Source organism: Panthera tigris, chromosome B3 (assembly GCF_018350195.1).
Source record: "Panthera tigris isolate Pti1 chromosome B3, P.tigris_Pti1_mat1.1, whole genome shotgun sequence".
NCBI classification, from domain to species: domain Eukaryota; kingdom Metazoa; phylum Chordata; class Mammalia; order Carnivora; family Felidae; genus Panthera; species Panthera tigris.
The window spans coordinates 106,887,195-106,902,489 of record NC_056665.1 but is presented as its reverse complement, the minus strand read 5'-3'; the positions used below and the strand labels follow the sequence as shown (position 1 = coordinate 106,902,489).

General features: G+C 45.6%; 1 protein-coding gene across 1 annotated transcript; it reads left to right on the top strand.

The window, feature by feature from the left end:
- The first annotated feature begins 6,352 nt into the window (after positions 1–6,352).
- Positions 6,353–14,827, top strand: SIX4 (SIX homeobox 4). Its single transcript, XM_042989840.1, has 3 exons — positions 6,353–7,224; positions 9,955–10,640; positions 14,031–14,827. The coding sequence occupies exons 1-3, from the start codon at positions 6,353–6,355 to the stop codon at positions 14,825–14,827; spliced, it is 2,355 nt and encodes a 784-aa protein (XP_042845774.1).
- Positions 14,828–15,295: the final 468 nt, after the last annotated feature.

Below are 15,295 nucleotides of genomic sequence, written 5' to 3'. Positions count from 1 at the left end.
ACCAGCAGACCACAGGGCTTATATATAGCACTACATATATATATATATATATATATATATATATATATATATATATATATATATATATATAAAAGCACAGGGCTTATATTTGTATATAGACATAGGGATTCACCTAATAAATCATGTCATCAGCTTGATCATAACATTGTTCACTAACAGGAGCTAATCAAATAAGTTTACTAAAATAGGCAATACAAATGCTGTGCTGACCTGGAGGCTTATGCTGCTATTGTCTTATTGAAAAAGACCACATCCAAACCAGTCATGTGACTCACAGTGAAGCTCTCTAAAAATAAAGACAACTTTTAGGATCTTAATATATTTTAATAGAACAGGAAACTTACAGTAAAAGAGTGAATATGTTCAGTGAGCAAATAAAAATTTTAGGCAATAATACATTGAGAAGTCATCCACTAATTTGTCATTATTGTTTATTACCACAAGGCACTTTTAATCATGTCCTGGAACAGGAGACCCCCAACCACTTTGTGAATTGGTTTACCTTTCGCCCAAACCTTAACATCAAGGCAGAGAAAGCACTGAAGATTGTGGAAGGAAACATTGCTACCAGCTTTATCCACTTCCCAGGTTGGAAACTACTATCGGAGAAGGATGGTAGCAACAGCTGACTTGGAACTCTTATCAGATGAGCATGATTCTCACAAAGCTAGAGGCAGTAGAAAGTAGAGCTTATAGATTTGGCATCTGACTTCAAGAGAGCTGGATTCAAGTGCTGACTTCATTACTTTGTAATTGCATGACCTCAGGCCTCAGTTTTTCCAACCATAAATTGAGGACAACGTAAAGATTGAATGAGATATCTCATTTAAAGTACTTAGCACAGAATAAGAGCTCAATAACTGTTAGCCATTATTAACAGTACTATAGGTATTCTCATCAGTAGTAGTATCTAAAAGAAGCAATGAAATGGGAAGAACCTGGCCTTCGCTTAAATCAGACTGGTTTTTGAGCCAAATTTCTTATCCTCCCTTACCTCAGTTACTTTCTTCCACTTAATACGCCTCACAGGGTTGCTGTAATGATTAAATTACCTGACAGATACTTATATGAAGGCACTACTACAATGCCTCGTACATAATAGAAACTCTGAAATGTATACCATTATTACTCGTGGGGTCCACGAACATAGAATGATCAGAAGGCTTTCAAGAGGAAAGCCTGGGGGCGCCTGGGTGGCTCAGTCGGTTAAGCGTCCGACTTCAGCTCAGGTCACGATCTCGCGGTCCATGGGTTCGAGCCCTGTGTCAGGCTCTGGGTTGATGGCTCAGAGCCTGGAGCCTGCTTCCAATTCTGTGTCTCCCTCTCTCTCTGCCCCTCCCCCGTTCATGCTCTGTCTCTCTCTGTCTCAAAAATGGATAAAACGTTAAAAAAAAAAAAAAAAAAGAAAGCCCTGACAGCACCTGAACTCTGATTCAAATGGAACTTCAGTCTTTGTAAAACCCACTAAACAATCAGGTTTCCTACATGTCTTAAAACAGCAGCATCCCATGAGGCACCTGGGTAGCCCAGCTGGTTGAATGCCCGGCTTTGGCTCAGGTCATGATCTCCCGGTTCAGGAGTTCGAGCCCCACATCGGGCTAGCTGCCATCAGCCTGTCAGCCCAGAGCCCGCTTCAGATCTTCTGTCCCCCTCTCTCTGCACCCCCCCCCCTGCTTGCACTCTCCCAAAAAATAAATAAATATTTTTTTAAAAAACAGCAGCATCCCAACAGTGGACCAACTGGCCCATTATTTCTCTTCCCAAATCTGTTCTTCCTCTAGCATTCCCATCTCAGTAGATTCTACCTCCTTGGGGCAGTGTTTCTCTCTTGCAGACCCTCTTTCCCAGCCCCAAGGACCCAGGCTGGGCTTTCCCCATCCTTAGGGGACATTTATGGTTTTGTCTCAAGACTAAAGATAGCATCCCTCCCCCTTCTTATGGAAAACAACTCATCCCCCACAGGCTTCAGTGGTTCTTAATGTACCTGCTAATCACAATCTGGACTCTCTGGCCTAGGGGTTGACACATAACCCTTACTGGAACAACCAGAGATCCTCCTTATATTTTTCAAACTGGCAGTAAAGGGAAAACAGTAGAACCTCTTTAACAGGGCTAGAAAGTGTGAATTAAGAACTACGGGGAGCCCTGGTTCCAACTTTCTGGGGAAAGCCCCTTGGAAAGACTAACTTGAAAGAGGCAGGTGAAATGAGACAGCAGGTCTCTAAGCACAACCAGTTGCGTTCCTGTTTTTCACGTTGTTTGATATTATGTTCCAATAAATTCATCCTTCTGCTGAGTCCAGTCCAAGCGGCCTTTCTGGCTCCTCGGGGAAATCCCTATCACCACAAAAACGGCAAGAATGCTGCTACACCTGGGAGATGACTAGAACCTGGCACTCAGTCTCTGCCAGGCTCTTCTCCCTCCACTACCACCCATGAGACTCACTAGGTCCCCTCCTACCTACTGCTCATCTGCATCCTCCACAGGCAGATAGCTTGGTTACTAAGTCCCAAGCATTATATCCAAGGCTCCCTCTCCCAGCCTTAACTTTTTTTCTTCATGAAAATTTGAAAAACCCTAGAAGAGGATTCTGAATGTTTTGGTTTGGGGAAAGTGTCCATCCCTGGGCTAATCAACCATGACCATGATATTACACATGGACTACTGTGTACACAAACCACCGTGAGCACCACTGCAAACTGAGCGTTCCATTCAAAGACCTTCATAATCTATCTCCAACCTGCCCTTTAAGCTAATCTCCCACCACACACTTACATAAACCCCACAACACAGACATGCTGAATTACTCAATATATTCAGAAATATACCACATACCTTCATGGCTCCATGCTTTACTCATTTCATTCAATCTTCCTCTAGTGAGCTCTATCCTTGTCCTCTCAAAATTCTTGTCCTTAAAGGCCCAGCTAAAAATCCATTCCCCGTTGCCCTTGGCCTCCCAAAATTAGTCTCTTTATCCTCACCACTCCCATACTCTGTGTTGTATTTCCTAATGGATGTGTCTTATCTCTCCCACCATATTTTAAGCTCCTCAGGGTCAGAGACCTCAATATATTCATCTTGCTATCCTTCAGTACCTAATGCAATACCTGTTATTAATCAGGACTCCATAAATATTTGGAAAATGAATGATCCTTCAGAAATGTTGACTACATATCACCAACCATTGATAACTAAATAACAATAGAACACCTCCGGTACCTGGGAAATTACTTTGCAACCTAGTTCCTCAACAGTACCAGTACATAAGCTTTGGAAACAGGAAGAACCTACCAAAACACAGTTATGTAGGCCTTCCCTTTATCCGCCTATCAAGGCGGCCAAAGTCAGCCTTGAAAAAGAACATCTCTGCTCTTGGTGGCAACACCATAAAATATATTTAAGCAAAGTGTAAAATTTTGTGCTGAGCCAGATTTTCTTCAATAGACTAAAATGGCAAAAGATTTCCATATGCTCTCATCACTACCTTCAGGCAGGAAGGCAAAGATACGGAAACAAGCAGGTTGGTTTTCACCTTCACACAAGCCCAGCCTCAATTGTTTTCCCAAATCACAACACTGCTTTAGGCTGCACATCAGTACTGCAGACTCAGTGTTTACAGCATGGCAGACAAAGGAAGTAGAAGTATTCATCAATTTTACAAATCATTTGAAACCAGGGCTCTGAGATGAACTCCATACACCCTGAAGTCTGGTGTTCCATTCCAAAGTTTGAGTCCAGGACTTCCGGTCCCACTTTGAATTGCTGCCAGAATGAGCCTGGGGCTTAGCCTGCTAAAGGAATCCAGAGCCCGGTGTTGCATTTCACTTCTGGTTCTACAGGAATCTCCTCCTGGAGCTATAGAATACCAATGTAGCTATAGGCTGCAAATTCATAAAGGCCACTGCTGCTTCTACATAATCTATTGCACTTGGTGCTCTGGAAGCAAAGGACATACTCAGAAGACATGCAAAAACCCAATACATAGTTTTCCAAATAAATGAACTATATTTAGTTGATAATAAGCCTGAAGAAGATTCCTATGACCTGACCTTGGATCGCCCTATAATATAGTCAAATTAATTTTCACTAGATACATAAAACTGAAAAGTTTACTACTTTGCACTATCAGGAAGAAGATAACAAACATTTAGCAGAGGTTAATTACATGCCAGTTGCTTTACAGCACATCTTATCTCATTTAATCCTCACAACAATCCCAGGCACTTTTCATACTCAAGTCGCTAATAAATGGCAGAACTGGGATTAAACCTATGTCTAGCTAGCTGATCCCCAAGTCCACATCTTTTCCACTAAACCATACTATATCCTGTCTACTTTGCTCTGATAAATATGCTTTAACAATTCAAGGAGCAAAATGCCATGTGGTATTCTGGATTGGATTATGAAATAGAAGACAGACATCAATGGAAAAATTGGTGAATCCAAAGAAAGTCTACAGTTTAGTTAATAATATCGCACCAATGTTAATTTGTTTGGAGAAATATATCATTGTAATCTCAAATGTTAATTAACATTAGGGAAAACCGGGTAAAAGAGTAGGTGGGAACTCTCCATACTCTTTTGTGAGTTTTCTGTAAGTAAAAATTATTCTAAAACAAAAAGCATATTTTTTAAAATTCAAGGAAGTTATGTACCTCGGATATTGTCCTAAAGCTGGATACCTAACTGGATATTTCCAATGGGGTGAAAACACATGGTCTTTTCTATGACTATGAATTGCAAATCAACCAGAGACATCAGTGCTGGCTTCATCAGGGTAGTACAAAAGCAAGTCAAGTCCAAAATCAAATGACATCTTGGTTGACCAGCAATAAAATGCAGCCTGTCCACGAAAAAGAAAACCTCACCGAGTTGATCATGACAGCAGGTAAGCTAAACAGCTGCTTTATAATATGCCGAAATAGGCAGTTTGGGGTAACTGGGAAGCAGAAACAACACAAGGCCACCGTGAAGGATGATGTTAGGATGATGTCATTAAAGTGTTGGATTTTGAGAAGGAGCATCAGCAGGTGGACCTAACTGACCCACAGAAATCAGAGAAGCAGAGGTGGGTTCATCCTTTTTTGAGTTAAGACCTTATGCAAACCAAGAAAGAGACATAACTGCAAACAGCAGTCGACTCCACCCCCAGGCATTTCACCTCAAACCAGAGGGCAGCCTTCCATCTGTCTATGCTGTTGAAAGGGCTGCTGATCCTGCACTGATCTGGAAGACACCTGCACTTAGAATGGAGGAGTATCACCTTCAGAGAACTATACACACACTTACAGAAAATACGTTCATACAGAATACTTAAATGTTCATGCTTTATAACAGTCTAAAGCTTAAGTCTCTTCCACCTTACCCTACTCACTGAGCTAAGCACACTGATTCAATACTCTATATGCTTAGTTGCACCGTGTTGAACACAGTTGTGTTGCCAGCTCTCCAGGTGAGTCAAGGTTAAATGCTTTTTGAAGTCTTCTTGTTTTTGTCTCCTCCGTGGGCTATTTATACAGCTTATTTTAAGATTTTCAAGCACTTTCCCCTTTTTAATTTACCATAAATGTTTCCCCCTGGGAACATTCCCTAGTGACATTCTATTTTGGACCCTTTTGAATACAAAATCCTTGACAAAGACATCTCTCAAAGGGAGGGAAAGGGGACTAGGGACATAGAGAAGCTTCTGAATTGTCTCCTTTGAAATTTTGTCACCTGGATGCTTGACGGTGGTCTCTTTGTTAAGAGTTTAGCGTCCGGACCTTAAGGCCACACAATTAATCCTCCCGCTGGAATCCTGAGGACTCTCTTTGAAAGAGTCTCTTGTCCAGTTTTCAGGCCACATTAGGTAATTTCCCGCCCAGGAGCACGGTCTAAAAAGAATGTCGGTGTTTCCCTTCAGGTATAGGTGCCTGGGGGTCAGGGGAGAAGGAAAGGCAAGGGGTGGAGTGCGAGGCGGGTGATCGACAGGGATAGAAACGGTGTCTCCTCCTCCCTCTGAATGTGAAATAGCCAATGAGGTGGCGCGGCCGGGCCGGCCGGGCCGCCAGTGCCATATAGTATGCAGCAACCCGAGGAGTCACGTTGGGGGAACGGCAGAAAGCAGCTATCCTTTTACACTACTTTGCTCTAGCAGCTATCTTAATGGTGACTGCGTGGCCGGGGGGAAACCTGATCGGCCAGATCCAGCCGAAACCGGGCGGGAGGGAGTGGGCTTTCCGGAGGGGGGGAGGAGGGAGGGAGACGAAGAAGGAGGAGTAAGAGAGGGGGAAAGAAAGAGGAAAAGAGTGCGAGGGAGTGAGGGAGGGAGGAAAATAAACAACAAAAAATGTCCTCTTCCTCCCCCACCGGGCAGATCGCAAGTGCGGCGGACATCAAGCAGGAGAATGGGATGGAAAGCGCCTCGGAAGGGCAGGAGGCGCCCCGAGAAGTGGCGGGGGGCGCGGCGGCGGCGGCGGGGCTGAGCCCCCCGGCTCCAGCCCCTTTCCCCCTGGAGCCGGGGGACGCCGCGGCCGCCGCCGCCAGGGTGAGCGGAGAGGAAGGGGCAGCGGCGGCCGCGGCGGCGGATCAGGTACAACTCCACTCGGAACTTCTGGGCAGGCACCACCACGCCGCGGCCGCCGTCGCCGCCGCCGCCGCCGCGCAGACCCCACTGGCCTTCTCGCCCGACCATGTCGCCTGCGTGTGCGAGGCGCTGCAGCAGGGGGGCAACCTGGACCGCCTGGCCCGGTTCCTGTGGTCCCTGCCCCAGAGCGACCTGCTACGTGGCAATGAGAGCCTGCTGAAGGCGCGGGCGCTGGTGGCCTTCCACCAGGGCATCTACCCCGAGCTCTACAGCATCCTCGAGAGCCACAGCTTCGAGTCGGCTAACCACCCGCTGCTGCAGCAGCTCTGGTACAAGGCGCGCTACACCGAGGCCGAGCGAGCCCGCGGCCGGCCACTGGGCGCCGTGGACAAGTACCGGCTGCGCAGGAAATTCCCCCTGCCCCGCACCATCTGGGACGGCGAGGAGACGGTGTATTGTTTCAAGGAGAAGTCGCGCAACGCGCTCAAGGAGCTCTACAAGCAGAATCGCTACCCTTCGCCCGCCGAGAAGCGGCACCTGGCCAAGATCACCGGCCTCTCCCTCACCCAGGTCAGCAACTGGTTCAAGAACCGCCGGCAGCGCGATCGGAACCCCTCAGAGACCCAGTCCAAAAGGTGAGCGCCAACTTTCCTCCTCCTCCCCCTTCCTCTCCCCCACCCCCTTCCCAGCTTTCTTTTCCTCCAAGTGCTCGCAAACATGGCGCTTACCTTCCCCACCAGCCTGGTCCGGCTGCCCACCTCTCCCCGCCCCCCACCTCTCCCCGACCCGGAGAAGGGGGGGACGGCGGTAGCGAGAGGCGGGGGAACCTCCCTCCTCCTCCTCCCCCTCCCCCTCCTCCCCCCAGAAGTTTCTGGTCGCCCGCCTAGGTCTCAGTCCCCGCCCCCACCTCGGCTGGTCACTGCCGCCCAGTTTCCCACCCCCATCCCGCTGGCTTTGAAGTTGCCACTCTCTCCCGGGGTCTGGAGGGGCGCAGGAGCGTGTGTAGTGTGTAGGCGCCGGAAAGGCAGCCCTCGTTGCCGCCCGAGGCCCACCGAGGCTGCCAGGGCGGGCCGGGGTCTGCACCTCCACCGGGTCTCACCGTCCCGGCGCGTGCACGCGCTCCTTGACCGCCCTCTCCGCGGCTCGGCTGCCCCTCTCCCCGCCCCAGGCCTGCGCTGGAGGTCGCGGTGGCCGCTCTGGACGCTGGAGAGTGTCGATGGGGGCTGGCGTTTCAGAAGGGGGGTTGGGGACGTCGAGGTTTTATGTGACAGAGTTAATCATTCACCCTGCCCGCTGTGGTTCTGTTCGTGGCCGCGGCAACGTGGGGTGTTGGTGCGGCTGGGCTCTGCCGTGTTTTGAAACCTGATTCTGAACTCCTTCGGATCGGATTTCAGCGCCGCCGGGGCAGTGGGGCTGGAGGGCTTGCTTCCTCGGCCCCCCAACCCTGCGTGGCTCCCTCCTGGGACAGCGGTTAGGGGTGGGGGCGCTATCAGCTCCACACCTTCTTGAGCGCCCACCCTGGCGGGTTTCAACTTTTTGACTGGCAGGGTTTTTGACCCCAACTGGTGGGAAAGATCGGGTTTTCCACCTCTATTGTGCGTCCTTTCGAGTCAGACACCTGGAGTGTTTTGTGTATTGTTGAGCGAACTAAGGAGAAGGTCGCCTGGAGAGATGGTGTCTCCAAGCCACGCGGGCATAAGACAGAAAGAACCCAAAGCAGCTCGAAGGTTCTGCCCAGGGAAGGAATTTGGGAGCCGGGAAGCCCGCCCCGGCCGAGCGAAGGTGATCACCCGCCGCGGCCCGCCCTTGCCGCTCCTGTCCCTGCACCCCCGCCGGGGCCCGAAGGCTCCGGAGCTCCTCGCCCAAGGCAGGGAGGGAGGCGCTGTGTCCGAGCCGTGCCTCCCGGTAACCAAAACAAAACGCGCACTGCGACCTGCGTGCATCCTTCCGCAGACTTGCGGGGACACCCAGAGGAGGCACGTTGGTGACCCCGCGCCTGCTTGTGGCCGCGGATCCCATCGCTTGGAGCCCCGTCGGAATCCTCGGGGCCAGAGGCAGGGGGTGGGGAGCGGGCGTGGCGCTCAGGCCAGCTGCCCTGCAGCCTGCGCTCCCCGGCTGGGCGCGTTCCTCTCCCCAGCCGCACTCTGCCGGCTGCGCGCCTCCCCCCCCCCCCCCCAACAACCCCACACCCCCGCCCCCGGCCCAGTTGCCTGGTTTAGGCCCCTCTCCGGATCTACCTCCCACCCGCACCCCTGGTGAGTCACCCTCGCAGACGGCGACGGCGGCTCAGCCTCAGCTCGTAAATCAAAGCGCTTTCTGCGCTCCTGGCCCCGCAGCCCAAAGCCCGGGTAATCCCCTCCCCTCCGCATGAAAGCGAACCGACCGCCGGGCACTGCAGGGATGGGGATCCTCTACAGGGCCAAGTCGCACCAAGCTTCCAAACTGCAGCTAACTGCCCCTTTCTCCCCACCCCGCCCAGCCTCAGTCCAAATGGGAAACCCTATCACCACCCTTCACCCGGATTTGGCGTTTCCTCCCAAGTCGGGGAGCTGAGGAACCCAGTCCTGTCTGGAGCAGAAGGACTGAGGGTGCTGGGGAAGGGGTCTGATGGTTACAAGGCTGCTGAGTGACCCACACCCTTTCCCTCCCACCTCACCAGGGCACTGGATGGTGTATGTTAAATAGGCCCCTATGGCTTCTTTTGGATTCAAAGGCGACTGCACATAACAGTTCTTGGGTTGAAAGTGCCTTTCCTACATCAAGGACAGCCACTTTGTTGAATGAGAGAGTTGTCAGTCTGGTGGAGTAGAAGTTTGGGAGCAGGTGAGAAAATGATCTCTTGTTAACTAACTGGCAAACAAAACTGAACACTTCCCACCTCCTGCTCCTTCGGCAGTTTCATTTACTTCCAAAATCACACTAATCGGAATTGGTTTGAAGGGAGGGGAAGGCGTTCCTAATAGGAAAGACTGACTGCCTCAGCTAGTGAGGTCCCCCCCCCCCCGTGGTATAGGTAGCAGCATAATTTAACAGGAAGGAATAACTTCAGTACTATGAAAACGTATATATAATTCTTATGAAAATCCTATTAGCTGAATTTACATCTTCCAGATCTCTGGACTTTCCCTGAATTTATTATTGGTAAAATGATTGGGATAGGAGAGTTTATCTTCCCACGTTCTCTGTCTTTATGGTTAGAATCTGCTGAAAGGCCTCATAACTTAAACAAGACTAAAGACTTCCTGCTCTGCTTTCCTAAAATATTGCCTTTAATGGGGTTAGAGGTTGGTTTTCTAAACAAATGGCACTAGGTAGAATGTCATCCCTCTGACCTTCTGAATGTCTTGATTTCCCCTTCTCTGCAGTGAGTCAGATGGCAATCCCAGCACTGAAGATGAATCCAGCAAGGGCCATGAGGACTTGTCTCCTCATCCACTCTCCAGTTCATCGGATAGTGTCACCAACCTCAGCCTTTCCAGTCACATGGAGCCAGTATATATGCAGCAAATTGGAAATGCTAAGATATCATTAAGCTCTTCTGGAGTTTTGTTGAATGGAAGCTTGGTACCAAGTACTTCACCTGTCTTTCTTAATGGTAATTCTTTCATTCAGGGACCCAATGGAGTTATCCTTAATGGATTAAATGTGGGAAATACACAGACAGTGTCACTGAACCCACCAAAAATTGCATCAAACATTGTGAGCAATGGTATATCCATGAGTGACATACTGGGGTCTACCTCCCAGGATGTGAAGGAATTCAAAGTCCTCCAGAGTTCTTCAGCTAACTCCGCAGCCACCACTTCCTACAGCCCCAGTGCCCCTGTGTCATTCCCAGGGCTGATACCCAGCACTGAGGTAAAAAGAGAAGGCATTCAAACAGTGGCTTCCCAAGATGGAGGCTCTGTGGTGACTTTTACTACACCAGTGCAAATTAACCAGTATGGCATTGTCCAGATCCCCAATTCCGGAGCAAACAGCCAGTTCCTTAATGGGAGCATTGGATTCTCTCCACTGCAGCTGCCTTCTGTTTCAGTAGCAGCTTCACAAGGTAAAAGTTTCATTCGGTACCATAATGCACTAGTGAATGTTTTAGCCAGCTGCTGTAAATGACACATTTGGTGAGAGCTGTAGATTGATGTTACTGTTCAGGTACCTTATTGGCTGCCACAGCTGCAGAAGAGCCTTGATTTGTTTCTCCTTCACAACACCCATGTAATATCCAGTCTGGTTGGTTCCCTGGCATCATGGAGACGGGCGTTTATTTTCCTAACATCTGAATGGAAAAATACAGTTCACAGCAAATCTTGCCAGTTCTACAATTATAGAAATATGATAAGTCAGTTGGTGCTTACAAAATAACCCATTGCTTGACATTTTAAGATTAAAAATTAATAATATTGCTAAGAACACAAAATTCGTCAAGCAATTGGTACGAATGTGTACACTTTACCTAAGCATTTTCTATCTGACCAAGGAGTGTTTTAGAAGAGCAAGCTAAAAAGACTGGATCAATTGTGTTTGATCCATGTTCCTCCTATAATTAAAACTATCAGACCTAAAGGAAAACCAGATGAGTATGTGATAGGGTGTCTGTTGCTCTGCATGTATACTCTCCCTTCCCCCCCACCCCCCACCAAATGTGTGGGTTAGCCTTATTTTATATGTTTGTGGCTTTGCTAAAGGCAGTTTGCTGAAGAACACTGATCTGGAATTCAGGAAGCCTGAGGCTGTTATGCCACTTCTTCACTGACTTGAAGCAAGTCTGGATGGCTCTGTGTCATTTTTTGTACATAGAAACACGAATGGTGAGAATGGCCATGGAGGTTGCATAGTGCCTTAAACTTAGGAGTGGGGGATGTTAATGCAGGTTTGCCTTCCTGTAAGCAAATCTGAATGTCCAGATTTCTATGAAAGTAAAATAAGTAACTGTCTCCTTTTAAAGATCAACTTCCTGTAAAATGGCTTTATCAAAAAAATCTCAATTTATGCACAACTATGACCCACTTCAGCTTATTTGAGGCATTAATGGAAAAAGTGTTGAGTAACTTTCTCTAACATCAATTCTCAGGTAAAATGGTAGGAAAACACAAAACTCCTGCAGCATACCATGTATTTCTTCATTGTCTCAAGTTATGGAAAGGATTAAAGTTAAATCACTTTCCAACAAAAATATAAGAAACCACAGGGTTTCTTCTCTCTTTAGGAAATTTCCAAACAGTAGATAACAGTTTAAAGACAAAAAGTTGGAGCAAAAAGTGTGGTATGTACATTGGGGGAGAAGAAAAGCAGAAATACTTTTCACGTGTAATCTAGAAATATGCTACCACAGAAAATTATTACAAACTAATAGCTAATTTTTAAAATGGGACATTTAATATGAATAAGAAGAAGCATTTTCAGTTAAAATAGCTAAGATCAAATGACATAGCTGTCAATCCTTGGACTGTCTGGGTGAGTTAAAGGCATAAGTTTAACCAGATGGGTCCAGGAAGCAGCGTTCTTTTATAGCAATGGTGGACTGCAATTCTCTTTAAAGCATTTGGGGATTCAGCCTTTCTCAAAAACAGATACTCAGCCTTGCCTTAAAATGTGTAGACAGGATAGATTATCTTTTAGTAGTTAGGATTTATATGGAAAAGCAGAATATCTATATCTTTTACTCACTTCATAATCTGAGAAAACAAGGGTGTTTTTTTCCCCTTACCATCATTACAAAGTTATACTTTGCACCTATGTCCTGTTTCATTTGAATTTTTTTAACTAATTTTGAAATTATTATTAAATTTATTATAATTCAAGTGCAGTTATACTTACATATCAAGTTTTAGATCACATCTGCTTTTCCTCCTTCATTTATGTGTGTTATAATTTTTACACATTCAAAGATATTGTTTTATTTATATTTAATAGCTGTTGGGGGAAATGTCCTATCATATCATATATGGTTCTCTCAAAAAATAACTATCGTTTTGTTCACCTATACACAGGCAAACAATTTCACAAATATATACATATAACAAAATAAACATCTATTTCAGATGTTTTTTGTTACAGTTTAGCAGCCAACAAGAATTTTAAAGTATACTTAAGTCAGATTCATTTCATTTGTTTGGCCTGGAACAAACATTCATGTCAGCGAAGAACCCAAACATACACAAAAATGTTTTTTTTTTTTTAACACCAGTATTTCCATGACAAATACTTTCTAGTGGTTACATTTAAAGTTTAAATACAGTTTTAGTTTGTTTGAAGATATTCCTTTGCATTTAAGGTGCTTAAAAAGTGGAAGATATAAAAAAACAACCCAGTAACATTTATTTATCAATACAGGTAGTAATATAATCACAATTTTTCTAATTCAAGAAGAGAAGTGTTTTGGGACAATTACTTTTAACGTTGGGCTATCTTCTCAAAATAATAATTTACTGAACATCTAATTCAAGATCAGGGTAAACAACCCATCTGAATAATCCTGTCACAAAATTCCCTCAAGTCTACCTTTCTTACATTGGCAAGATAATTGCCATCATTTCACTGGGCCTATGTAAAGACTCCAAAAGAAAAGGGTTTTATTTGATGATAGGAGGGAGGGGAAGGCTTTAATTCGTCTGCATTGTCTGAGTTACCTGATTTTGAACTTCTCAGCATTCTACTTATGTTTTGGGGGTTTTTTTGTTTTGGTTTGGTTTTTTTCCTGTTTCTGGTCTCTGTAGACCATTCTAGTGAGAGCCTTAAGATATAAACGTTTCAGAGAAGCATTGGCTCTAGTTATTCATGTTAATCTGTGTTTTTAAAAGTACAGTTTATTATTATCATTAATTCTTCCTATCAACTGCAACACTGAAAATTCAGAACTGGCATAACAAAAGAAAAAAGAACTCTTGAACGTTCTGTTGACTTGATACTTATGGTTAGTTTGGTGAAAGTTTGCAACGTGTCTGTACAGGTTTATATGGTTAACTTCAAGCCCCAGGGCAACTCATTTTATGGCTATTTTCTACTTTTCCATTTATGTCAGTTACTGAACTTGTTCCAAACAAAGGCATTTTATTTTGCATTTGTGTTTCCTAGTTCTAACTGGCAGAACTGGCTACAACTATCAACTGATTGAGAGAAATCAAGTTGGTAATAATGAACCGGAAACTTGACTGAAATTAGAACTTGGAAAAACATTTTTTTCATACTTTGTTTCTAAACCAGTACTTCTCACTCCCGCTATGTCATCAGCATTACTAGGGAATTTGAAATACACCTGTTCTCAGACTTACTGAGTCAGAGTCTCAGGAGTAGAGCCTGGGAATCTGTAGTTTTGAGTGCTCAAGGTGATTCTACTGAACCTGAGAAAAATCGTGTGTGTCAAAAAGTCTTTTTTTCTTTCCCTATCAGTTCTATCAGCGATAATCTGTACTTTCTTTTCTTTTTTTTTTTTTTTTTTTAGGCAACATTTCAGTAAATTCAAGCACTTCAGATGGGAGCACATTTACAAGTGAGTCCACCACAGTCCAGCAAGGAAAGGTTTTCTTGAGCTCTCTTGCTCCCAGTGCAGTGGTATACACTGTCCCTAATTCAGGCCAGACTATAGGATCTGTTAAACAGGAGGGCTTGGAGAGGAGCCTGGTATTTTCTCAGTTGATGCCTGTCAATCAGAATGCACAAATAAATGCAAACCTGTCTTCTGAAAATATCTCGGGGAGTGGCCTCCATCCCCTGGCCTCCTCATTAGTTAATGTATCCCCAACTCACAATTTTTCCCTGACTCCCCCTACCTTGCTAAATCCCACCGAGCTAAACCCTGACATTGCTGATAGCCAGCCAATGTCTGCACCTGTGGCAAGCAAATCTACTGTGACATCTGTCAGCAACACTAACTATGCAACTCTTCAGAACTGCTCCCTTATTACTGGTCAAGATCTATTGTCAGTCCCTATGACCCAGGGTGCCCTTGGGGAAATTGTTCCTACACCTGAGGACCAGGTGGGTCACCCCTCCCCAGCAGTACACCAGGATTTCGTCAGAGAACATCGTTTAGTTCTGCAATCAGTAGCTAATATAAAAGAGAATTTCTTAACAAATTCTGAGGGCAAAGCCACAAGCAACTTAATGATGCTGGACTCAAAATCCAAGTATGTCCTAGAGGGCATGGTTGAGACTGTCTGTGAAGACCTGGAAACAGACAAAAAAGAGCTTGCCAAGCTCCAAACCGTCCAATTGGATGAAGATATGCAAGACTTATAAACTTGATTTCTCTCTTCCTCTCTTTACTTTTTTTTTTTTTTTTCTTTTTTGGCATCAGCAGGCAGATCTTTTCACGAAGCCCTGAGGACATAAGGCATTTTCCCATTTACAGGGAAAACACTAGTTTTGTGAGTAAATGAATTCAAGAGACTTTGGATTGATCTGCATGAAGATCACAGTTAAATATACAGGAGTAGAACTGCGTTGCTGCAGCCTTTTTGTTCACATATGTTCTCTTTTAAATAGATGGAGACAAAGGAACAAGATGAAATATATCAAGTCAAAGTGTGTCATTTGGCTGACTTAATATAACTCTAAGGTTAAATGGAACTTGATAGTTCTTTAAAACTGTGTCCACCTGACATCGGCATTAGAAACAGTACGGTTATTTTTGTTTACTTTCACTCCACGGGCATTGATAAGGTTAAGAAGCATACATGGTACTCCATACTATTCTAAGGGTTTATT